Source organism: Saccostrea cucullata, unplaced genomic scaffold (assembly GCF_032062105.1).
Source record: "Saccostrea cucullata isolate Sc308-1 unplaced genomic scaffold, CSIRO_AGI_Scuc_v1 ctg8784, whole genome shotgun sequence".
NCBI lineage: Eukaryota > Metazoa > Mollusca > Bivalvia > Ostreida > Ostreidae > Saccostrea > Saccostrea cuccullata.
This window is the reverse complement of record NW_026926096.1, coordinates 1-27216: the sequence shown is the minus strand read 5'-3', so window position 1 is coordinate 27216 and position 27216 is coordinate 1. Positions and strand designations below refer to the sequence as shown.

The window sequence follows — 27216 nt, the reverse complement described above, 5'->3', positions numbered from 1 at the left end:
TTGACTATAGATTTTGCTAAATATTTATAAATGACTCTAACGAAACTTTAGATAGTGTTAACGTTGTTTGTCTCCCAACAATACATTGGACTTCCCATGGGTACCAATTGTGCCCCGTTATAAGCAGACCTATTTCTGTATTCATATGAAGCAGAATTTGTACAAAATCTTATGCGTGAAAAGAAGAAAACACTTGACGTGGCCTTCAACTCGACATTTAGATATATCGACGAGTCCATTTATTGTCAATTAACAATTGTAATGATGTCTGTCAATAATGTTACATATTATACATACAGCTGTCTTTATTTCGAAAAAAAATCAGGCTAATTATCCGTTGTATTTATATAGGTGAGTCTCACAAAGATGATACAGATATCATCCTTCTAAACAATAGTTATAGTTTTATTGACAGAAAAATAATCGCCAAATACGACGTCCTTAGCTAAGCAGGCTACCAGAGCTCGATCAAATTGGTCAAATGTTGTAGTTACTGTCACCTGTACATCATAACGACAATCGTCAGTCCTAGCAGTCTCCATGGATGTCTTTGTAATATTTTTTGGAACCATCGTATAAGTTTCATTAAAAAGTCTCACAAGTGTCAATGTTGTAGTATTAGGATTTAAAGTTGCAGTGCAGTTGATGGTCTCGTTAATACCACCTTTAGAATAAGTGTCCTTGATTTCGATGGTTATATTTGAAGGGGGAGCTGAAATGTAATAAGAGAAGGCTTTAAGACTGAGAATAATTCACTATTGCAGTTAATGAAGAAGAAAGGTGCCCCAATGCATTTAGAATTTCATGTTGAATTTGATTCGAAGCCATCAGGATTGTTCGACATAGTATAAGAAATTGTCAGGATCTCTCAATTTCGTATCTATAAAAATTTAGTTTGATTTTAAAGATGAATAGTCAAGGCATTTTATAAGAAGCAGTTTAACAATTATCCATATTCTCAAATACTCATTTTATTTTAATTTTATTCCAGTACAAATAAGTGATTTATCTTTACAAAATTTTAAATTTGAATCGGTATATCTTTTGCCAGTTGGCAATTGGGAATTTTAAATTTACCTTTTAATGGCATCATTGATTATCCATACACCTGAGCTGATCAGTAAAACAAGCTATTCTTCATAAATTGAAACTTTTGGGACAGACTGAAGGCAAACTTATGAAATATTTATCTATAAAGTAAACGTTGCCATCTTCGGGCGGTGTTTGAGTTTGCTATATGTTTACCTGCTATAATTAATTGCTATGTTTACCTGCTATAATTAATTGCTATGTTTACCTGCTATAATTAATTGACTTTCATCATCTTCAAGAGAAAGTAGACTTTCGTTAAAACTTTTTACTTTACAGCGATAAACTCCCGCAAAGCTACACACTTCATCTCCAGATCTCAGATCAAAGGTGAAATTCACTGCTCTATACTCATCATACTGATTACTAATATATACTGCGGAAACTCGATCATTTTGGAGTGGAGGGGTTACGTTATTGTCAGAATTTATTGACAGGATTGGATGCGACGAATCGTTGAAAAACTGGAATTCAGAAAAATAAGACTCGAGTAGAGGAATTCTACATTGAAATGTGGCTGTGGAGTTGAACTTTCCATAGAGAACTTTTGGATCCAATGTTGCATGGGCTGTAAGAACAAGAAATGTTAGTAAATATGATGATCGTCAAGGATGTCTCAAAAAGAGGTTTGTTATTAACAAATATCTAAGAAAGTTTCATATTTTCAAATGACAGCAAATTCATAATGCACGTACCCTTTGTGACATTTATAGATGCACATGATGTGGGCACATTTTTGCTGTAAACATTATCCCTGCCATGACATCTGACGGACATTCCATCTTCATTGTCCATAAAGGGTATGTGGTATCGATATGTCATTTTGTTTGTGCAGTTGACTCCCTTAGCGTCATCTGTTGTTAGAATATCTCTAGCTTCTTCTCTCACTGGCGTGTATTTTCCGCCTTCTAGACATTTCTCCAAAGTCACTTCCGTTTCTATGACATTGCCCACGTCAGCCGTACAGTTGACGGTGAAATTGGTCCCAGAGACGTAGAAAGTTTCAAGAGAGAGGTCAACTGAAGACAAGGGAGCTAGCAAAATATGAAAAAAAGTTTTAAACAATTTTAAATGGTAAAAGGCGAAAGTTCAATGTCTTTTGTGGGTTTCAATTAATTGTAAAATCTTAACATCTACATGTATCACCTTAAGCATCGACTATAATTATAGAGATTCTGTACAATATCTATTATAGCTTTATAACTTGAGATTCAAATAATATTCTTAAATTTTAATTTTGAATTAAAATTAGGAGATTCAAAACCATTGAATATGCAAGAATCATAAGGAATTCAAAGATAAAGTGTCTGTAGTGTTTGGTACGATTTCAATTTTAAGGAATTCGAAAAAGCAAGATTTTTGTTTCTAGGAAGAAGAAAGGCTTTTTTAAATTAAACTACCTAACGCCAAAAAAAAAATTGATTAATAGTTTCTCAGACCAAAAAAATCAGAATTCAATGCGACAAGCAGTTTTTTTATTTTTATTATTTTTTTTTTTTTTGGAAGCAGGTTTAATACCTTTTTTAAGGTGGCTCATTACATCCACAGTTAAATTTATTTTAGATTTCAATACAGCACCACTTATAATGTAGATGTCAAATATCCAGATGGGGTATTGATATCATAAATATTTTTTAAAGAATTTTTTTAGTTTTTGTCTAATTTTAGTTAAATATTTCATTTCAAGTTTAATATCAATAGAATTTCAGAACTTTCAGTGTCAAATGATGGGCATCTTCTTAAGACAAGTACACACAGTGAAAATACCTCATAATACCTTATAATAATTTTATTAGAAAAAATAATTTTCTCATAAAAAACAATTAATGTCATTATCTTTTTAATCTATGCATAAAACATTAATAAAATGAGTTCTGAAGAGACAAGGAATGTATTTCAATGAATTACATGTGTCAAATTGAATGAAGAATGTTTAAACGAAATGAAAAATCCAATTTAAAAAATATTTGGTATAAAAAGTCCACTTTCAAGAGTTATCTTTCCTAATTACCCAAGAATCAAAACGCTAAGGAACGTTTGACATTACATCTAAAATTCAGAGCAAAGCTTTAAATTGCCAGATTATACATTTAAATCAATAAAGCAAATATATAAATTAACACCAACACAGTAAATAGTGCAAGTAAATAACTTCTTAATTTCAACAAGGTTGAGGATTTTAACTCGAATTTCCTCTATACAAACATGTCATTGATTGATAGAGCTCACTGCATGCATCGCTATGAAATTGACATTACTTGTTTGGCGAAGATTTGACTGTTGTTTTTCTTTTGTTTCTGCTTAAAAGCAATTCTTCTTGGTTTAGGCATAATGAATCCGTTACTTTGTTTTCACTGTTTATAACACCGCATGTTTCATCTATTTTTAAAGCGTTTTAAAGGTCAGGGTCATATTATAGAGGTACCTGTACAACTCGTCCCCAGAGGAAACCGGTCGACACAATGGAGGTTTATTTTTTTGTGTAGTACCTCATCAAAAAGTGGTGTAATGAGCCTCCTTAAACCATTTGTTCAATAAAATGATAATATCTACCAATACCTAATTTTTGTTCTCTGAAATTGGTTGTAATATGTATTCAACTTTAAATAATGTTACTCCAAACATTTATTTAAAAATTAATTCATAAAATACTGAAAATTTAGAGGAAATGTATTGTTTTTCTAATAAAAACGTCTATCTTAGCATTTATGAAAAGGGGAATAACCCGATTTTCTTTTTCAACGTGGAAAAATAGAAAATTAAGTTATTTCCCTTTTCAATGTGTCAATAAAATTAATCAATGCGGCCGTTTTTGAACTGATGCGGCGGTGCCTGAGAAACTATTGATTAATTATTTTTGGCCTAATGATTTCATTTCATTTTAAGGACTATTAAATTTTTAGGAAACGATCTCTTTATACTATACGTTCCCTCTGCCTGATCTATTCATATAGCTCACGGCAGGTGTAACCGATCAACAAGGGATGTTTACTTCTCTTGGGCATCTGATCCCACCTCTGGAATTATCAGAGGTACGTGCTTTATGTCCTCCTCACAATATTTTAGATCAATCACTGTTCGTAATTTTCATTATGTTCCCCAAACGGAGTTTGGGAACATATTGTTTTTACTCGGTTTCTTATTATTATGTTCCCCAAACGAAGTTGGGGAACATATTGTTTTTACTCTGTTTCTTATTATTATTATTATTATTATGTTCCCCAAACGAAGTTGGGGAACATATTGTTTTTACTCTGTTTCTTATTATTATGTTCCCCAAACGAAGTTGGGGAACATATTGTTTTTACTCTGTTTCTTATTAAGGTCTTCCGTCTTCACGGAAGACCTTATAGTTATTGTACTGTTTCTTATTATTTTTCTTATTTTTTTTCCAAAATTTTGTGCACGCGATTTCTCAGCAACCATTCAATGGATTTCAATGAAATTTTCAGAAATTATGCGCATTAATATGAACTTAATACATCTGGGAGGAAATTTGATAATTCGCTTTTGGTGCCAAGTTATGGCCAGTTTCCTGATTTTAAAATGCGATTTTGTCGCGCACTTTTTTCGAAAATGGCTGAGAATATGAACTGGAGACTTATCTAAGAGCATAGGGCATGGTTATTAGATGTGCGTAAGCCCAATTTCCTGCGTCGTCGATGCTTCCGGTCCCTACCGGAAGCGAATTTAAAAAGTGCATTTTTTAATTTTTTTTTGTTTTCAAATGTTTTTCTACGATTTTAATTATCTTAAAAGTGACTCTTATGCGAATGAGAAATATGTAATTTGTTTAAGGATTGAAAAGGGCAATCTCGAGATATTTGCATTTAAATATTTGAAGCGGTGTTTTCAATGGCTGAATACGTAGCGCGTTGGATTGTCACGCGAGCGACCCGGGTTCGCTCCCCCGAATATCCGAATTTTTTTTTTATCACTTTTTCATCTCAATTTTTGGTGTTTTTAATTCAGAATCGGACGGAAGACCTCTCGTTGCTCGCAACGAGATCTCATCTAGTTATTATTATTTTTCTTCTCGGGAAAATTTTGTCCGCGAATGATCTTGTGAAGTACACATCCGATTAAGGGGAAACCTTTTTAGGATAAGTAGGCATGTTATGTAGATTTGCGGAACGAAGGTCATTTTGCGCGCACGTGCTTGCAAGAGCACGCACGTGCAACACGTGAAATGACCAATATACTTAAAATTGTCATAACTTTTACATTTTTCGATGTAATGCTTTGATATTTAGAATATATAGACATATTATAAATGTAGATAAGATGACATGGTCAACATGCCATTTTGTGTGCACGTGCTTGCAAGAGCGCGCACGAGCAACACGTGAAATGACCGATTTAATTGATATAGGCGTAATTTTTCACCTTTTTGATGAAATGCTTTGAAACTCATAATATAAGGATATAGAAGTAGCATAGACAAGATGACATGGTCAAAATAGCAAGATCTCACGCGCATGCACGTGCGCTTCGCTCTGATTGGCTGAAACTAAAGTCTCAATATCTTTCTTGTTTTTTTGAGGAAATCCTTTGAAATTTTCAACATAGCCATGCACTAGGATATCCTACAACATGATATATAACAATTTTCATGAAAACACGAGCATGCACGTGTGCTGCAATCTGATTGGCTGAAACTTTAAATAGCTATAACTCCCTTGCTTTTCAACCAAACGGGATGGGATTTGGAACATAGATAGATATAATAGACTTCTACAAGAAGATATGGTCACCATGCACATCCATGCACTGCGTGTACGTGCGCTGCAATCTGATTGGCTGAACTTTTAAACAGCTATAACTCCCTTTGTTTTCAACCAAACAGGATGAGATTTTGAATATAGATAGATATAATGGACTTCTACAAGAAGATATGATCAAGATGCACATCAATACATGTGCGTGTACGTACGCTGCAATTTGATTGGCTGAAACATTAATCAGCTATAACTCCCTTGGTTTTCAACCAAACGGATTAGAATTTAGAACATAGATAGATGTAATGGACTTCTACAAGAAGGTATGGTCACCATGCTCATGTGTGCACGTGCGTGCACGTGAAATGAGTAAAATCAAAAATACAATTGAATGAGCGTATTTTTTAATACTTTTGGATTAAATACTTTAATATTTAGTTTATTAAAGTATATAGATTGTGTAGACAAGATGATATGGTCATTACGCACGTGCATTCACATGCGCACGCGTGCAATGCTAAAATTTGAATGAACTTTGTACCCTTCTGGGTAAACGTTGTTAAAGTCTTAAATGCATAGAGTTTGTCCTATTTAATGAAGCCTCCAGGGAATATGGCACCAAAAGGGAAGTGGGGAGCGTTTGGGGAACATCTGTAACGGTCCCCGTTACAATTAGCACTAGTTATTATTATTATTATTATTATTATTATTTTTCTTCTTCCTGGGAAAATTTTGTCCACGAGTAATCTTGTAAACTACACATCCGACTTAGGTGAAACCTTTTTAGGGTTAGTAGGCATGTTATGTAGAGTTGCCAAACAAAGGTCATTTTGCGCGCACGTGCTTGCAAGAGCGCGCACGTGCAATAGGTGAAATTACCAATATAATGGATATTGCCGTAACTTTTCTATTTTTTGATGAAATTTTTTGAAACTCATAATGTAAGGATACATTAGTAGTATAGACAAGACAGCATGGTCAAAATAGCAAGATCTCACGCGCATGTACGTGCGCTTCGCTCTGATTGGCTGAAACTAAAGTCTCAATAACTTTCTTGTTTCTTGTCATAATCCTTTGAAATTTTGAACATAGTCCTACATAATGAAGATATACCGCATGATATATAAGAATTTTCATGAAAGCATGCGCATGTGCGCGTGTTGCAAGCTGATTGGCTGAAATTTTAAATGGCAATATCTCCTTTGTTTTTTGACAAAATTCTTTGAAATTTAAAATATAGTCATGCATTAGGATATCCTACAAAATGATATAGAAAAAATTCATGAAATCACGCGCATGCACGTGTGCTGCAATCTGATTGGCTGAAACTTTAAATGGCTATTTCTCCTTTGTTTTTTGACGAAATTCTTTGAAATTTAAAATACAGTCGCACCTGCTGTTGCGGCCACCCTTAATCAGCGGCCACTCCCCATGAGCGGCCAGTTTCAATCCCGCCCGTTCATTTTTTCACTTTATTTTAACTCATTTAAGCGGCCACCTGTCTAACGCGGCCAGTGGCCAGTGTTTTTGGTCCCATTCGCTCAACATGCCTGTTTTCAGCGGCCATTTTGTCTGTTTTGTCACATGACTTCCGTCTGACACGTGACCTCGTATCCTCATACGAAGCCAAACATGAACAGCTGATAATGAGTTAATGACCAAGAATTGCAGGTGTAATTTGAATTCTGTCAGTATTTAATGATTTAATTAATATGATTAAACGATTTATTGTTAAAAGATGTTTATTGGTGTTCTTAATATACAAAGTAAGTTGTTGAATATTTTCATGATATAAACTCAATAGGCTACATTAATTACAATTTTGCCTGAGGTTATCAAGTCAAGCGGTCAGTCTCACGTTTTAACATTTTATGTTATATAAATAAATATATATCTAGAAAAACTAAAAAGCTTTACACAGCATCAGGGAAATGCTAAGTTGTTAGAACATTTCATGATTTCCTGTGATGTAAATTCTATGGCTGTAAAATTTAATTACCAAGTTGAACACAGAAAAAAAAACAATAACAGATTTCTTTCTGAAATTCATGTAAAATGAAATGTAAGAAAAGGGATTTCATTTGACCTAAAAATTTTCCAAGTTTTTAAATGTGTTGAAATTGGATTTGGATATATGTGAAAATAAATACACAACTGTGGTTGCAATTTTTTATTCATTGGTTTGAAACCTGGAATAAGTGGCCACCTGTCTTACGTGGCCAATTTGTCATTCTCCCACGAGTGGCCTCTTAAAACAGGTTTGACTGTATAGTCATGCTTTAGTATATTCTACGAAATGATATAGAAAAAAATCATGAAATCACGCGCATGCACGTGTGCTGCAATCTGATTGGCTGAAACTTTAAATTGCTATTTCTCCTTTGTTTTTTGACGAAATTTTTGGAAATTTAAAATATAGTCATGCATTAGGGTATCCTACAAAATGATATAAAAAAATCATTAAATTACGTGCATGCACGTGTGCTGCAATCTGATTAGCTGAAAGTTGAAATGGCTATAATTCCCTTGTTTTTCAACCAAACAGGATGGGATTTAGAACATAGATAGATGTAAGGGACTCCTACAAGTAGGTATGATCATCATGCACGTGCACGCACGTGCGTGCATTTGAAACGAGTATATTTAAAAATACTCTTGAATGAGTGATTTTTAATACTTTTGGACTGAATGCTTTAATATATAGTCTCATCTAATGAAGCTTACAGGGATATGGCACCAAAAGGGAGTTGGGGAGCGTTTGGGGAACATCTGTAACGGTTCCCGTTACAATTAGCACTAGTTATTATTATTATTATTCTTTTTTCTTCTTATTTCTTCTCCGGTACTTTTTTGTCCGGAAGTGTTCTCAGAAACTGTTCACCAAACTAAGTTAAAACCTTTTTAGGGTTAGTAGGCATGTTGTGTAGATGTGCCGAACGAAGGTCATTTTGCGCGCATTAGCATGCACGTGCGGGCGCGTGCAATGAGTAAACTGACCGATATATTTGATATAGTCATAACTTTTATATTTTTTGATAAAATGTTTTGAAACTCATTATATAAAGATATATAAGAAGTGTAGATAAGATGACATGGTCAAATTTGCATGAACTCACGCGCATGCACGTGCGCTTTGCTCTGATTGGCTGAAACAGAAATCTTAATATCTTTTTTGTTTTATGATGAAATGCTTTGAAATTTATAACATAGACATGTATTAGGATGTACTACAATATGATATATAAAATTTTTCATGAAATCACGCGCATGCACGTGCGCTGCAATCTGATTGGCTGAAACTTTAAATGACTATAACTCCCTTGGTTTTCAACCAAACAGCATGGGATTTACAACATAGATAGACATAAAGGACTCCTACAAGATGGTTTGGTCACCATTCACATGCATGCACGTGCGTGCACGTGCGCTTTGCTCTGATTGGCTGAAACAAAAATCTCAATATCTTTTCTGTTTTTTTACAAAATGCTTTGAAATTTAAAACATAGGCATACTTTAAGATGTCCTACAATAAGATATATAATAATTGTCATGAAAACACGGGCATGCACGTGCGCTGCAATCTGATTGGCTTAAACTTTAAATGGCTATAACTCCCTTGTTTTTCAACCAAACAGGATGGGATCAAGAACATAGACAGACATTATGGACTCCTACAAGAAGGTATGGTCATCATGCACGTGCGTGCACGTGCATATGAGTAAAATAGTGTAGACAAGATGATATCGTCATTAAGCTCATGCAATCACATGCGCACGCCTGCATTGCTTAAATTTGAAATACTTGGTATACTTTTGGGAAAACGTTATTTACGTCTTAAATGCATAGATTTTGCCTTCTTTAATGAAAATTACAGGGAATATGGCACGAGAAGGGAGTTGGGGAGCGTTTGGGGAACATCTGTAACGGTTCCCGTTACAATTAGCACTAGTTATTATGTTCCCCAAACGAAGTTGGGGAACATATTGTTTTTACTCTGTTTCTTATTATTATTATTAAGGTCTTCCGTCTCCAACGGAAGACCTTATTGTTTTCGTTCGGTTTCTTTTTCCCTATTATTAAGGTCTTCCGTCTTCACGGAAGACCTTATAGTGATTGTATTGTTTCTTATTATTCTTATTCTTTTTTTGACAAAATTTTGTGCAGGCGATTTCTCGAAAACTATTCAGCGGTTTTTCATGAAACTTTCACAAAATATGAGTTATAATATGAAGTTGTTCCTTTTGGTGCAAAATTGGAAAATTCGCTTTTGGTGCCAAGTTATGGACGATTTCCTGATTTTAAAATGCGATTTTGTCGCCCCTTTTTATCGAAAACGGTTTAGGATATGAACTGGAGACTTCTTGGAGATTATAGAACATGACTTTGTGGTTTGCGGAATTACCTTTTCGTGCGTCGTCAGTACTTCCGGTCGTTACGACATGCAAATTTAAAAAAATCGTATTTTCTAACTTTTTTGTTTTTCAGTATTTTTCATTTATTTTCGGTATGTTAATAGAAACCCTTCTAATAATGCTTCCTATATAATTTGTTTGAATGTTCATAAATCTAAACTCTAGATATTAGCATTCAAAAATCTGAAGCGTGTCCAAAATGGCGGCTGTCTCTATCAACGCCGACATTTCGCAATAGGTGTTTACGGAGGCAGCCGAGCGTTTGCTTGAACAAAAGTAACATAAGAATAAATGAAAGGCAAAGGAATACATGGATTTTCACGTCGTATTTACGTTGCAGTTCTGTTTTAAACTAAGGTCTTCTATAATTAGTTTTGGCTGGTTTTCAAAGTAGAAAAAGAAAAGACTAAATGTGCAAATGAAATTCGATACCTAAAATCTCTTGTGCATCGCCGAAAAACAGATCTTAAATCATACTTATAAGTAATACTTTCTCAAAAAAGAATATCAATTAATTTTGTCAGTATAAATATTAACCACTGTTTTTCCTATGCACACTTGTGTCATATTAAACTAATATATTAGACAAAAATAAGAAAACGATTTTTTTAAAGATCGCTTCATGGAGTTTATTTTAGCATATTTGTCTCAAAGACCTGATTCAAGTTAATGAGCATAAATGATATCGGATTCCTGACAGTCGTAGGGCGAGCCATGTTTTCCTGCGAAACTTTTCAACCTTTATCGATTAACTATTCGGGATAGTTCACTTTGAGGATAAACAGGGAATTGAAAAAAAAAATCATATCCGTTTCACCGCTTTAGTGTTACATGCATATATACAATATGGAAATTGTAAAATGTGTTAAACATACTTTCTAAACTTCGAATCTTAGGCTATAAGAACGTTCTTTTTATTCATTTCATTGAAGCTATCACACCTATTTAATAGAACATTCCAAAGAAAAGGGGCGAAGATTAACTCGGTGCGTTTGGCGCTAAAATTTGAATAGTGACCCGCCTTTCATAATTTTAAGAGAGAAGCACTGTTTCCTTGATATATACAAGAAGATTTAGAGTAGAGTTCCCGATAGCGTAATATTTAGTGTGTTGGAATTTCATGTGGCGACTTTGGTTCAATCCCCCTTGTGTGCAAATCTTTTTTTTTTACTTTTCAGCTCGATTTTCCGTTTTCTTTCCGGAATCGGACGGAAGACCTCTCGTTGCTCGCAACGAGTTTCATCTAGTTATTATTATTATTATTATTTTTTTTCTTACCGATTTTGTGCACGCGATTTCTCGGAAACGGCTGGACCGATTCTCACCAAATTTTCAGATCTGATAGATATTTATCTGAACCTTGTCGGAAATTTTTCGTAAGTACGTCGTCACTTCCGGTCGTGAGATATGGACGATTTACTGATTTTTAGAGGGTCAGCTTGTCCTGAGATCTCCTCCTAAACGACTTAAGATATCGACTTGAGATTTTCAGTGAAGGTAGAGGAAGGATAGTAGATGTGACATTTTGCATATAGAGCTTTCCAGGTAAGAAGGCATCGACGCTCGCCTGGGATCGAAAATAGCCTCATGCTCATCTCGCAAAAATTGACACGTTTTCTTTTATATCTTTTTACCTGTTAATATTTTGTTAAGACATATATAATAAAAAATGTGCAATATAGTAAGACCTTTCATTTGATATCAAGTAAACGGGGTTAGTCCTTCAAATTAGGGGCATAGAGGGGGCAAAAGTCTCTCGTCTTTAACTTTTTTGTTTTTCAATATTTTCAAATGATATTAGTATAGTTGATAGAAACATTTCTTATTAGGCTGAATATATAATTTGTTTGTAAATTTATAAATTCAAACTCGAGATAATAACATTCAAAAATCTGAAGCGGGAACTAAATGGCGGCGGTCTCTGTCAATTCCGACATTTCGCAATAGCAGTTAACAGAGGCAGCCGAGCGTTTGCTTGAACGAAAGTAACATAAGGAGCAATGAAATGTGTAGGGATACTTGGATTGTCACGTCGTAGGTTCGTTGCAATTCTGCGTCAAACTACATTCATAATCCAAGGTCTCCTTACAAGTTTTCTTTAATTGGTTTTGGTTGTTTCTCAAAGTAGAAAAAAGAAAAGAATTAATGTGCAAATTAAGTACGCATTGATGATATTATCTAAATCAAAAGGATTTAATCAAAATAGAAAAGGCATGATTCCATGATGTTTTATCAAAGATCATAGTCAAAGTCATATCTCATCTTATCGAAAATTCGGACGGAAGACCTACTCGTTGCTCGCAACGAGATCGCATCTAGTTATTATTATTATTATTTTTTCTTCTTATTTCTTCTCCGGTACTTTTTTGTCCGGAAGTGTTCTCAGAAACTGTTCACCAAACTAAGTTAAAACCTTTTTAGGGTTAGTAGGCATGTTGTGTAGATGTGCCGAACGAAGGTCATTTTGCGCGTATTCGCATGCACGTGCAGGCGCGTGCAATGAGTAAACTGACTGATATATTTAATATGGTTGTAACTTTTATATTTTTTGATAAAATGTTTTGAAACTCATTATATAAAGATATATAAGTTGTGTACATAAGATGACATGGTCAATTTTGCATGAACTCACGCGCATGCACGTGCGCTTTGCTCTGATTGGCTGAAACAGAAATCTCAATATCTCTTTTGTTTTATGATAAAATGCTTTGAAACTTATAACATAGACATGTATTAGAATGTACTACAATATGATATATAAAATTTTTCATGAAATCACGCGCATGCACGTGTGCTGCAATCTGATTGGCTGAAACTTTAAATGAGTATAACTCCCTTGCTTTTCAACCAAACAGCATGGGATTTAGAACATAGATAAACATAAAGGACTCCTACAAGATGGTATGGTCACCATTCACATGCATGCATGTGCGTGCACGTGCGCTTTGCTCTGATTGGCTGAAACAGAAATCTCAATATCTTTTCTGTTTTTTGACAAAATGCTATGAAATTTAAAACATAGGCATACTTTAGGATGTCCTGCAATATGATATATAATAATTGTCATGGAAACATGCGCATGCACCTGCGCTGCAATCTGATTGGCTTAAACTTTAAATGGCTATAACTCCCTTGTTTTTCAACCAAACAGGATGGGATTAAGAACATAGACAGACATAATGGACTCCTACAAGACGGTATAGTCATCAAATGAATAAAATAGTGTAGACAAGATGATATCGTCATTACGCTCATGCAATCACATGCGCACGCCTGCATTGCTTAGATTTGAAATACTTGGTATACTTTTGGGAAAACGTTGTTTACGTCTTAAATGCATAGATTTTGCCTTCTTTAATGAAACTTACAGGGAATATGGCACGAGAAGGGAGTTGGGGAGACGTTTGGGGAACATCTGTAACGGTTCCCGTTACAATTAGCACTAGTTATTATTATTATTATTATTATTATTATTCTTTTTTTTCTTCTTTGTTCTCCGGTACTTTTTTTGTCCGCGAGTGTTCTCAGAAACTGTTCACCCAACTAAGTTAAAACCTTTTTAGGGTTAATAGGTGTCAAGTGTAGGTGTGCACAACGAAGGTCATTTTGCGCGCATACGCATGCACATGCGTGCGCGTGAAATGAGTGAAATGACCGATATACTTATTATAGCCATAACTTTTACATTTTTTATTGAAATGCTTTGAAACTCATTCTATAAGGATATATTAATAGTCTAGATAATATGACATTGTCAAATTAGCACGAACTCACGTGCATGCACGTGCGCTTCCCTCTGATTGGCTGAAACAAAGATTTCAATATCTCTTTTGTTTTTTGACGAAATGCTTTGAAATTTTAAACATAGTCATGCATTAGGATATACTACAATATAATATATAGCAGGTATCATGAAAATACGCGCATGCACGTGCGCTGCAATCTGATTGGCTTAAACTTTAAATGGGTATAACTCCTTTGATTTTCAACCGAACAGGATGGGATTTAGAACATAGATAGACATAGTGGATTCCTACAAAAAGGTAAAGTCATCATGCACATGCATGCACGTGCATGCACATGAGATGGATAAAATCAAAAATACACTTAATGAAGCGTATTTTTTAATACTTTTAGATTAAATGCTTTATTTTTTTTTATTATATAATGTATATAGATAGTGTAGACAAGAGAATATGGTCATTACGCACATGCATTTACATGTGCACGCGTGCAAATGCTAGAATTTGAATATACTCGGTATACTTCAGGGAAACGTTGTTAAAGTGTAAATTGCATAGAGTTTGTCGTTTTTAATGAAGCTTAAAGGGAGTATGGCACCAAAAGGGAGTTGGGGAGCGTTTGGGGAACATCTGTAACGGTTCCCGTTACAATTAGCCCTAGTTTTTAATTGATTTGATTTGACTTTTTGAGAAACACCATCTCTACACTATATTACTTACCTACAACAGCGATAGATGTATTGGAGAAGGATATGGATTCTGAATGTTCAGACGTTTGAAATTCACATCCATAAATAGCACTCAATGAACACTGATCAGGGTCATTTGTGAGGTTAAAAGAAAACGTCACATTAACGCTAGAACTACCGTCTGTATAAACAGGACTAATTCTGTTATCAATGTTTATCATCGAACCATCCCTGAACATTTTGACGAGCTCTTCTGATTGGTTGGTGTAGCGTTTTAAGGAAATGCTCTCCCACTCAGTTTCCACAAGAAATATGTAACATACTACATCGAAAGATGACTGAGGTCTTACCACATAAGAAGTGGATTCAAACATGGAATATACTGAAAAATGAAATGGATCGATATTACTTCTGGCATAAAATTGTGGATACATGTTTCTTTTGAATATTTAAATGAAAAGGTAAAAAGAAACTGTTTTTTTCATTTATAGGTTCAAATATAAGACTTCAAATAAAAATACTTAAAATGGATATTTTTTATATGTACTTACCAGAAGCAGATTTTGAAACAATATTAATTATGGATCCGTTCGATTCTAGCATTTTTCCACTTGAATCCAGCAAAGAACATTTAGCTTTTGATTGGTTCATTTCATTTGCGGCGTTTATTTCAAAAACAAAAGTTGTCATATTAGTGCATTTTGGCAAGGAATTTTCCATTAGTTGATGAACCTGTACTGAAGATAAATTCAGAGTAGTATTATCCCTATCAATGAAAGTAAGCACAATGTTTGAGGAAGGGTCGGCTAATTGTACGCTGCAGTTGATGTAATCCGTAGAACCGTTATAGTACTCATTATTTGTTGCTATCTGAAGACCAAAGGAGATACCTGTAAAATACAAAAAAAAAAAATCTATGGAAGCTATTCACTAACATTCTTGTTGATTAAGGTAAGTGTTTTGTTAATATATATTTCTTAATAACGTGTACCTTAAATTTTCACATATATTATTTCGTCAAACTAAACACAAAATTTATTTTAAATTACGATACCATGAACAGACAAGGTCAGGTTTCCATAGGAGGCAGTGAAATTATCTACTATGTCAAATCGACATTCATAGTTTCCCGCCAAATCACAGTCGTCTGCTCCTATATCGAAGGCAAAGGTTACATTATCTGCCTCAATTCCAGGTGCTCTGCTCAAAGTAGCATTAAGTCTGTGGTCTGATATCGATTTATCTCCGTTTTCTGACACCCTTATTAGTGTTGTGGTCTCAGTTCCATTGTAGAAAGTCAGATAAACACTACTCCAATTGTACCAAAGTTTATGAATGGTACATTGAACCAACTCTTGGGAGGACAAATTTGCGTGAATGGTTGACTTATCAAACACAGACGTAACTGAAAGTATTCACGTAAAAAACATAGAATTACATTTCTAGTGTACCACCAATTGTTTTTGTACACTTGTACTATATCTAGTACAACACACGTGTTCAATTTGTCACGAGACTTACTCATTTGACAATCGTTTCCTCGCCAGCCATCAATGCACCCACTTTGACAACTTCCGGTGAGTTTATTACAGACTTCACTTAGGTTCGCGCAGTGACATCTAAATTCACAGTTATTTCCAAATCGTGGAAGAGTCTGATTACACTCCTTCGGTACTGTATCTACAAACAAAAGATCCATGAATCACAACATTCAACCGAGTCACACAGACCCTGCTTGAGAAGACTTTAACAATTGTTCTTGTTTATTCTCACATTTGTTTTGTTTCTGCTATTAGTTTTGTTTTGTTTGTATCAAGAAGGGATGGATTGATGAATGTGTTGGTTGAAAGGACAAATCAATGTGGCTCTGTTGTTTTCCAGTTAAAATTAATGAATTTCCTCCATTAATTCTTATGTAAGACTTTGTCACCCTTTTTGGCCTCATTCTGTCCTGAAAGGATTCAACTTTAACAAGCCTGATATGTAATGCATCTAGATACTTGTATATTATTGTGTTTAAAGCTGAGGTTTTGGTTTAGGTTGTTACTAGAGAACAGAGAACATTCTTTTACCGTCTGTAAATGGTGATAGTAGACCAACATAGACCATCACACTCCCGCCAGCGACAGCAACCAGTAAAACGCCAAGTATGACGAATCCAACAGTATGGCATTCTTTACTTTTCAGAAGGCTTTGGTCATGGTTAGGTTTCGGGGGAGGTGAATTACATGATGTTCCGTCGGGATATTTCGCTCTAAGCTGATGTCCCTGCATAAAAAAAAATAAGGTATCTAAATTTCATCAAATATTAAATATTTCAAAGGAGATGGGTATACTAGAATTTGGCGGCGTTTAATCTGCAGGAATCACGTAAATGGCTCATTTGAATATAAGATGTCCAGTCAAGCATTTGTTCGGCAGCAATAGCTGAACAGACTTTCTGAATATTAAAGCACACAAATAAGCGTTTAAAACACTATACTTGAGTTTGACCTTGCATTTTAACTTCTTTATGCAAAAATTTAACAAACTTCAAGTTGGCATGGCTTTTGAACGCACTGTAGGCGTTTCAAACTTTACAACTTAAAGAAGTATTGATCTAAAAAAAATTCCAAGCTTTTAAGTCTTTTTGGTATTAAGACCATCAAAATGTAGATTTTCACAGTTATATGCTTTTCATTAAAATTTAACACTACTTAGGGTATGTTGGTTGAAGAGTAGTTTGTTCTCTGAAACTTAAAATTCCAAGAATTATTTTTATGAAATGCTCAAAACTTGACATTTTTTTCTCACTATTCTTTCATCTTACAGCTAATTAACTATTTGCTACAGTTCTGTTGCATACACTGACGGTAAACTCAACGCATTAATAAATAAGGTCAGAACATGTTTCGAAATTGCGCCATGAATGAGATCTTTAAGTAAAATTCCAAGATAAACTATTTCCGAAAGACAGACTAGTACTCAAGATCCTACCAGCCATCGTCTTGCCTCCAATGCTATTGTTCCGTCTAGAACCCTGGCCAGGAAGGACGAGTTGCGCCGGATATCAGTCCTGTCTCGTCCATCTAAGTCCCGGAAGTGATAACTTTCATTATTGTAAGCTGGCCTTTCAGTTCCACGCAGGTACACTGGCGAGTTATTCCTTCCAGCAAAAGTATTATCCAAGGAGTGACTCCCAAGGATTTCTCTAAGGATATATTTATCATCCATTTTATGTCAACATTTGAATATGAAATTATTTCCAAACATCGCATTCAGTAGTCCAAAATTCATTCAAAGAATACAGATACAGTATTACTAATCAATACAATTTAATTTCCAAACATATCATTCAGTGGTCCAAAATTCATTCAAAGAATGCAGATTATTAATCAATAAAAAGACAGGTATCCAAATACATTAAAGAGGAAGTAATTAATCCAATTTGTAATCTTGTAATCCGAGACAAATACGTTTCATTAATAGTCTACAGCTACAGAAATAACTCCGCAATGGGCATTTTAAATGCTTTATTGTTCACGGTTCTAGGGGTACATTACCTGAACATACATTTAAAGACATGTGTGATAATTATACACCACAATACAACCTACCGTGAATTCCCTGTAGACTAGATATGACTATTATACATATATAATATAGAACTGTACATGTTTGAACCGAAATAGGGCAAGACTTTGTAACATTTATTGTAAAATTCTTAGCGAATTTTATTTTAGGAAAACTACGACGTTTTCGTTCCAAATGGTCCACGTTTATAATTGATATACAAGAATGACGTACATGTAATGATGGAAAACTTGGAGGCGCTGATTCGGTATTAACTCCCAAAAAGTGATATCACCTATTCGAATAGGTGATATCACTCATTTGAATAAGTGACATCACCAAAACAAAAACTGAATAGGTGATATCACTTTTTGGCAGTAAATACCAAATCGGCGCTTCGTGGAAGACTACATGAGATTACATGTTTTGTTATAGGTTATTGTCTGTTTAAAACATATCAGGTTTGGTAATGTGTCATTTCTACGGATGATAAAGCGGTATGAAAACAAATTGTAAGCATTACTTCGCTAAACATAAAACATAACTTAAGCCTTGTTACTCTAAAATTTCGCTAACGTAAAATCAAAGCTAGATTACTGAACTTTGTGGTCTACAACAACAATAAACACGGCTACTTCCGCATTCTTCGCGTCTCAAATTTCAACAAAACAGTGAGAATCGTCTCTCCTTTAAAGATTATATTTAGCACTTACGGAATAAACAATTTAACCATAGGCGCTCCCCATGTAATTCTGTAAATGACGTATGATAAGTATAATATGTATAGGTCTACCCCTCTATACTATAAAATAACCAAGGCTTGCAACTAGCCGCCATCATGAACCCTTAAAGTAAGTCAGTCAGAGGTCCCAGGCGAAGTTCATAATGGCGGCTAGTTGCAAGCCTTGGTTATTTTATAGTATAGAGGGGTAGACCTATACATATTATACTTATCATACGTCATTTACAGAATTACATGGGGAGCGCCTATGAATTTAACGGGGAAAAAATACTACATTTCGGTAACGTATTGTCACTAAAGATAAAATGCCTCGTGCATTGAAATCACACACCAAGTGATAGCAATCATTTATGAACTATTTCATGATCTTATGACAAAGTGAATATTCCAGTATTTATTTTGCTTCTTTCTTTTATGCAACAAATGGTTTCCCAATAAAAAAAATTATTATTCACTGATTAAGGTCAATTTTACTGAAATAACTCTTTTTTTTTTAATTCCAGTTCAAAAAGAGAAGAGATATGAATGTATAATTAACTTATTTGAATTATTTGGATTTTTCATTTAAATTGTCAGTTAAATTTTTCACAACATATTTAGTCAGATTTATACATATTATATTGAAATAAAATCAAAATAAGTAGTCAGTTAGAAACCTCACCATGATTTTGTTCCTGACCAAGGACATGTGCAACATGTCACTCTACAAACCGTGTATATTTAAGCTGTAACCAGTGTGGTGAGACCTATTAGATCCATTACTGCACAATGGCCCTAAATACCGCGTGTATAGTTTGTTTGTATGTTGTTTAACGTCCCTTTCGAGTATTTTTCACTCATATGGAGACGCCTCTCCTTGCCGTTAGAGAGCTTCAAATTTTGTCCTATATTCGGCACTTACTGTACTTACAGCCATTGAGCATTGAGGGATCTTTTTCGTACCAGCACCTTCTACGACTAAGAATCTCGTTTTATACAGTCTCAGTCGAAGAACCGGTCTCTGCGTCCCACAGTGGGATTCGAACCCGCGAAGTAAGGATCAGCTCCTTACTTCACAACTCTAGACATGCTAGAGCAGACGCTCTAACCTCTGTGCCACGCGGGCGACGCCGTATACTAAATGCGTCAAATTTTGCAGCTCTCCACCGGCAAATGGTGGCGTCTCCATATGTGAGTGAAAAATATTCTAGAGGGATGATAAACAAGAAACAAAAACATGATAAAATGTATCGGTGCCTGGCTTCAATGCTTTTCATATACGTATGTAGAGAAAGAATAAAGTTGCTCAACGACTGCATGCTGTTCCTTAAGCAGTGAGATATGTCACTGGATATTCGTTATATCAAGGTTTTTTTTTTCATTTGAGGGTTTTCTTTTTACTTCATTGAGTGAAATGGCATATAAAATTACATTAACTAGATCCTGTAATTAGACAAACGTTCTACAGGCAGGAATATTGAGTGGTCACTAACAATTTTGTCTTGTGTATATTTTAGAAATCTACTCCTAAGTAATATAAAAGAAAATTGGGGAGAGCATTTTTTCTTGCATATTGGGCATTGAAAAGAAAAATAGCTTGTTAGGTTGTAAATATACCGATAAATCTGCTCTGCATATTCTGGAATGTCTCTAAATTCGAACTTCTGAATAAACCAAAATTATTAATAACAATTCCGTGTTCATACCCTTTAAATAAGCTGACATTTTCTTTTCAGCACTGTATTTGCAATACGCGTGTAATAAAAGAGTAATACAAATTTGATTTTACAGTGTTTAATCGGTGCTCTATTTGTTATTTAATTCTCTGCATGATATGAGTTTTCTGTAGACTAAGAGGGTGGTCCCTCTCTCTGTGACTTTGTCTCCTCTCCTTACAATGCCTGATCAGTCTATGTCCCTTACTAATCCCCAGTCTGTCCAACACTTGATTGGCTATATCTGGAATCAGAGGTTGTAACAGAATCGAGCACACTCGCAGTGTCTCCATGTTAAGATGTAGCACACAATGTACATGGCTTTCACTGCCTGGGTCCTTACACAGTCGCCACGGCTCGTGATCATTAAACAGTTTATTACTCCATCTGAGGTATTCAAAAATGGCTTCAGATACTTTGTGACACAAGAAGCCCTTGTAATGATTTTCACATATATCTGAAACACATAAAACTCATACATAATCATTTGGATAAAGAACTTTTGATAAAGCCCATTCAAATTTTTTTTTTCATATTTTACCCTCTTTATAGTTCACTATTTACTTTAACTAAAATATATTTTCATGTTAAAAAAAAAAATTGAAGTGCAAAAACCAAAGTTTAAGTACCTATTAAGTTTGGTAGATTATTGAACATATCCCTTTCTTGTTTTGTGAAATACGTCTGGAAAGCCTCTTCATTAAAGGAGGGGAAAATAGCCTGTTTGTTTATAGATGTTGATGAAGTTCTGGACAGGAGATTTAAGTAAGTGTTCACCAGCTCTGCATTTATAATGTCTTTTGCAACATCATCATTATAGTCTACAATAGAAACGATATCATTACAGTGTTACTATCAACCTGGTTCACCTCGGTAATTACAACATTAAAATGAAAATTGGAAAATTTTGCAACTGCATTGACACAAGACGTTACATTTTAACACTTACTACAATTAGTGAAAACCGTCCCAGTTCTGAGTAGGAAGTATCGGAATCCTGCCTCTGTCAATCTGTCCATACGCTCCTCTGGATCCACCACATTGCCCCTGCTCTTTGACATCTGAACAAGATATATTGAATAAGAGTACCTTCAATAATCATTATACTGTTTTGGTGTATTTTTAAAATAATTTAATGTACAGCAATGCCTTACAATCGTGAATTGGTTTGATATACACTATTACTTTTCAAAATATCAACATCACCTACAACAATTTCACACTTTTAATACCAATATGGATAGATTTGATTGTTTACTCTTTAAATATCAAACTGATGGTTCTTCACCTTGTATCCATCCACAGTCCAGTGGGCATGACAGACAATCTGTTTAGGTAAATCTAAATCTGCAGCTAACAAGAAAGCTGGCCAATAAATAGCATGGAACCTGAAAGTCAAAGAAAAAGAAATGTATGGCATTACACCCTGTACATCAACAATCATATAGCTCAAGTAGGTGAAGGTTGTATTTAAGCAAGGCAAGGTCTGAAATTGTCTCTGAAACTTTTAATCTGGGACACTGACGCTAATGCATAAAACTCCCCCAACTTCATTGAGGTGAGCTACAATCTGTGTTCATAAATTAAAAGTTCAAATAAATTTAAACAGCTCATAAAACAAATTATGTGCTAAGAAAATAAAAGACGATAAATTCACAACAAACTGGGACATATCAAATTCTTCTAAAGTGCACTAGCTCCTACTAGAATTGTACAATACAGAAATCCCTACTTGAGTATATCTTGACCCACTATCTGTGAGTCTGGTGGCCAGCTCTGTAGGGGACCAGGGTATCCCACCACTGTCAAGTAGTTCATCAAGGCATCCAACCATACGTAGATCTAAAAATAAAACAAAAATCAATAGAAACAATCTACAAGAATAATGTACTGTATACAGAGAAATTTTCGCCCCGGTTTAATTTTCACCCCTTTCGCCCTAGTCTGGCGTGGGCGAATTTTAAACGGGACGAATTCAAAGAAAATTGTTTAATATCTTAAACAAAAATCTTTTTGGGCGAATTTAAAACGGGGTAAACTTGTTTTCAGATGTGAAAGGGCGAAAATAACCCTGCATACAGTATTGTTAGTTAGAGCACATTTTCAGAAATAAAGCACATTTTCAGATTTGTTTCATCTGCATAATGATAGAATTCTTGTGCATGTATAATTTCTACTTCTAGAAAAATCTTTACTGTTAAAGACAGACATTCTTTTTTCTTCTAATTACTTTACAAGCATTAATTTTTTTTTAATGAAAATTGTAATAAAATTCACATTTTCTTAATGAATGCATGCAGTTATTTAAATGCTAAATCCAAATCCTAAGAATAGCAAAAGATATCAGAAGAAAATTAGTTATGATAAAAACAATCCTCCGGCTAAAAAAAATACAAAAATGTAGGTCAATTTGTCATGCAATTTCATGATCAGATTCCTTAACAGAATGAAATTTCAAGATAAACCTAATTTCTACTGCCTCAGAATGAGCTCTCTAGGGAGAGCAATCAGTACATAAACTCTAGTTTATGTAAACAACTTACGGTTTGAGAGGAGTCCTCTGGGACAGGAATTCCCCAGGATAGCCTGGAGCTGCTTCGAGACACGGACAAATCGTATAGATTCCTCAGAGCTAAGTCTACCTGGGATCTCTTCTCTTCTGGGTATATCACTACGGAGAAACATAGCACACAAGGATCATGTCAGTATACTCAAATAAGTATATACATCCAAACGTTGTTATTTTAAAATCAATAGTATCTATTTTTGCTTTGTTAAACTTTGAGATTTAATTGAGGAATGAAGATACATGTGTGTATTGAGATTAAATTACATAAGAACAAACTGCCTAAATCAGAGTGAGTCAGCTGACCTAAAAACTTTGGGACTTTCTATTCACTTTGTTATATTCTTGATACTTGAGATTTTGAGATATCATTGTCTGAGATATCAAAGTTTGACTGTATTTTGTTTTATTCTATATCCAGCCTTTCTAATACCTGAAGCTACAAGGCTATGTTCTTTACTAATTACACAAGTTAAAGTGGGTACCTCCAGTGTTGAGCCACTCAGTCAGCTGTTCCTTGAAGCTGGTCAGTCTAAACATGTAGTTTTCCTCAGACATCCACACCACAGGATGTCCACTGATAACAGACACCTGTCATTCAAAAATATATTCTTAAAAATAATTTCCAAGAGGAATAACTTTCTTACAGTAAAAAAAAGTGAAAGTAAATAATATAAAAGTCAGCTCATTGTCTAAAGGACAAAAAACAAAAATCAACAGTATGAAAAACACTGATTACAAGTTTAAGGGTAATAAATTTCGATAAGGGGTCAATCAAATATCACACTTTTGCATAGACATCAATATAAAGAGAAAAACGCAAAATAATGGATCCATATAAAACATTGTGCAAAACCTGTGCGTTAATGCATGCCAGAATAAATTGATGGCATTGGTAAAAAATTCTTGAAAAAAAAATTCTAACCTGATATTCAAGAATTTTGAATCTATAAGCTGAAAATGTGATAAAGTTCTTTTTTTTTTATATACATATTCAATGAATTATTCTCATTTTTTTTTTTGGTTTACTAATTTATTCCAATCCTTACTGATACATGTACATATTTATACCAATCTTGTTTCTGTACCTTCTGGTTTTCCCCGGACTCCATTTGCTGATCACAGACCTCCTCTTCACTCAGGAATTCCTCGTCTGATATCGAGTACCAGCCTTCGTACTTCCCTTTATAGATGTAGCCTTTCTTTACTAGTGTTGTCTACAAAACAGCCATTCTTCTATCTTCATTTACAATGTATTTGGTGAACATAAATATTTTACAATGATCCAGTAGCAAGTGCTCCTATTTTGTAAAACTGGTAATAAAACTTTTTGATTCTTTGATATTTTTTTTGAAAATTTAAGGATTAAAACTTGTTTCTTGCATTAAACTGAATACGTTTATTTCGTAACTTCATGTGTATTAGTGTTCATTCTGCTTTATTTCATTATCTTAACATGTAAGTGGGAAATGGAACCTTTACATAAAATAAACAAAAGTGCAAATCATGACTAGCTTCAAACTTATCACTCTCTCTTCAAACTATTTTATACAAGTACCAATATACATTAGGGCTGGGCAATAATATCGATATTTCAATATATTGCAATACAATGACAAAAAATATCGTATCGCAATACGATTTTGTAATATCGATATATTGGCAATATGCTTAGATTAAGGAATTTTGTCATTAAATATAAAAATGGACTTATGAAAGTTAGTTATTAAGCCAAAGAGTGAGTCAGAAGTTGCTTTGTGGGAACATTTCAGAGCATAACTTAAATGAAATCAACAAGATTTTTTTTTCGTGTTGGTTACTTATCATAGTTATGTACATTCTGCATGTAAATTAAAGTAAATATAGTAAGAAAATGCCATTTATATTACATTGAAAATATTGCAATACATATCGCAATACATTTTAAAATATCGCAATATATCGCAATACGAAATCTCGGGCCAATACCCAGCCCTAATATACATGTATATAGAATATCAAACAGTGTGTGCATTATATCTATTAAAACTGAGATATATATGTCTGATATATAAATGAAATAATTATTCATATATTTCTTTGCACTGAATTGAAAAAATTTCACAAAGAAATATGTTGGTATCAATAGAAAGGCCTTGTCGCTAGGAAAACACATGAAATCTGAGAGCCATAGCTTGAACCACTCAAAAGTAATGGGCTTTGTTAAAGCTTTTGCGGACAAACAGACAGACAAAAGGACAGGGCAAAAACTGTATGCCCCAAATTTTCAATTACAAGGCTAAGAAATATAAAAAATAAATAAAACTTTATCCAAATTGCTTATTACCTTTTCTCTTCTTTCATATAATAACATGATTAATGTCATTTCAGTTACTTTATTAACAACATGAAAAGTTTGCTTGATATGATTCAAACTATGGGATGCTTACCCATAAATTTTCAACAGCTTTTTTGTGTGTTTCATCTGTTGTTCGTATGAAATGGCTGTATGATACACCTGCCCTGTCAAACAAAGCCTGGAATACAATATAAAAAAGTTTCCAGCTGTTTTTAAAATCCATTTACCTTCAACTTTGCTTTCAATTTACCAAAAGTACAGGTGTAAATATATGCAGATCAAAATTTTCAAGGTGACATATTTTGCCTTGTTTATGCACTGAATTAGCCTATACATGTACACTTAAATATTTGAAGAGTTCAATAATTTTTTTTTCATTTTTTAGTCTACATATGACAACTCTGACATTATTCTAAGCTTCCACACTTAGAATCTCAATATTACATGCATCTTAGGCCAAAAATAAAAATAGTCTTGTTTCCTGCTACCCGACCTACCCTATTTTTTTGCACCCGACCCTAAAGTTTTTTATCAAGTCTTGGGGGAAAAAATCAGGAATTTTTGGAATTTCATGTTCCAAAACTGAGAAAAAATATATATTTAATTGGTATTTCATAAAATTCTTTGTTTTAAATAGGAACTTTCATAAAATACCATTTGAGTTGTGCATCAAGAGACATGAAATTTAATTTTAAAAGGCAATATTGACCTATATGGCATGTTTAATTTGATCTTGTATTAGTTCATATCCAAAGAAACACTGTCGGAAAAAATAAAATAAAAAAGAAAAATAAAATAATTTCCCTACCTACCTACCCTATTTTTTTCAGGCTGGTAGCAGGAAACAAGACTATTATTTTTTTTGGCCTTATCACCATAGACATACATGTATCTGTTGTCAATATTCATAAGGTTACTCCTATAAGATGCAAAAAATAAAGATTGCATGTTCTTGCACTTGTTGCTTGCTGAAATTTGTACCTTGAATTTGCCAGATATTTCATCACAATACAACCTTGGAGTTTTATTGTGTTTATCTGCAGAAGTCTGAATCTGAAATCATAAAATACAATATATATTATGTTAAATTTATAACAGGTATGTAAAATAAAAAAAAAAACATAAATACCCCATAAATAAAATTCTAAATAAGACATATCTTAAATTGAACAGTCGAACCTTCAGTCCATGTTCATCAGTTCCAGTTGAAAATATAACTTCCTTTTCATGAAGTCTGTGAAACCTGGCCACTGCATCTGCTAGCAGCGCTGTATAAAGGTGTCCTATGTGGGGTGCTGAAGCAAGAAAAAAAATCATATTCAGTACAGTTTATATCACAGGTCTCTGAATTTCTATCAATAAGCCATTAAGATCGGCCTGCCTAATTGAAGACCTACAGGTAATTGAAGACCTACAGAAGACCTACGGAAGACCTACAAAAATAGGGGATATATACAGCAAAACTGATATGATATTCTTATTTAGTATGTCCTAAATATGTAAAATACCAGAAAAGTTTAATAAAAAGAAGTTTTAAAGTGTATTTTTTAAGCTCGGTAAGGGGAACTATTTCTTCTCTTAGACGACCTACAGCAAGAACGATAACTCTGGATGACTTGTCTTGTAAACAACAACACGCTCATTTATATTGTGAAGTTTATAGGAAGAATCAG

At 34.0% G+C, this 27216-nt stretch overlaps 2 protein-coding genes across 2 annotated transcripts; both read right to left on the bottom strand.

Moving 5' to 3' along the window:
* Positions 1–276: 276 nt before the first annotated feature.
* Positions 277–17864, bottom strand: LOC134270764 (uncharacterized). The gene is made up of 9 exons (XM_062753005.1): positions 17628–17864; positions 16724–16919; positions 16173–16331; positions 15706–16056; positions 15203–15541; positions 14683–15033; positions 1785–2123; positions 1298–1657; positions 277–712 (listed from the first exon to the last, which is right to left on the bottom strand). The coding sequence occupies exons 1-9, from the start codon at positions 17862–17864 to the stop codon at positions 387–389; spliced, it is 2658 nt and encodes an 885-aa protein (XP_062608989.1). The 3' UTR covers positions 277–386.
* A 2838-nt stretch (positions 17865–20702) lies between these two features.
* Positions 20703–26860, bottom strand: LOC134270765 (methionine--tRNA ligase, mitochondrial-like). Its single transcript, XM_062753006.1, has 11 exons — positions 26723–26860; positions 26525–26596; positions 25635–25721; positions 24294–24422; positions 23691–23796; positions 23183–23310; positions 22372–22481; positions 21928–22027; positions 21589–21700; positions 21269–21460; positions 20703–21096 (listed from the first exon to the last, which is right to left on the bottom strand). The coding sequence occupies exons 1-11, from the start codon at positions 26858–26860 to the stop codon at positions 20738–20740; spliced, it is 1533 nt and encodes a 510-aa protein (XP_062608990.1). The 3' UTR covers positions 20703–20737.
* Positions 26861–27216: the final 356 nt, after the last annotated feature.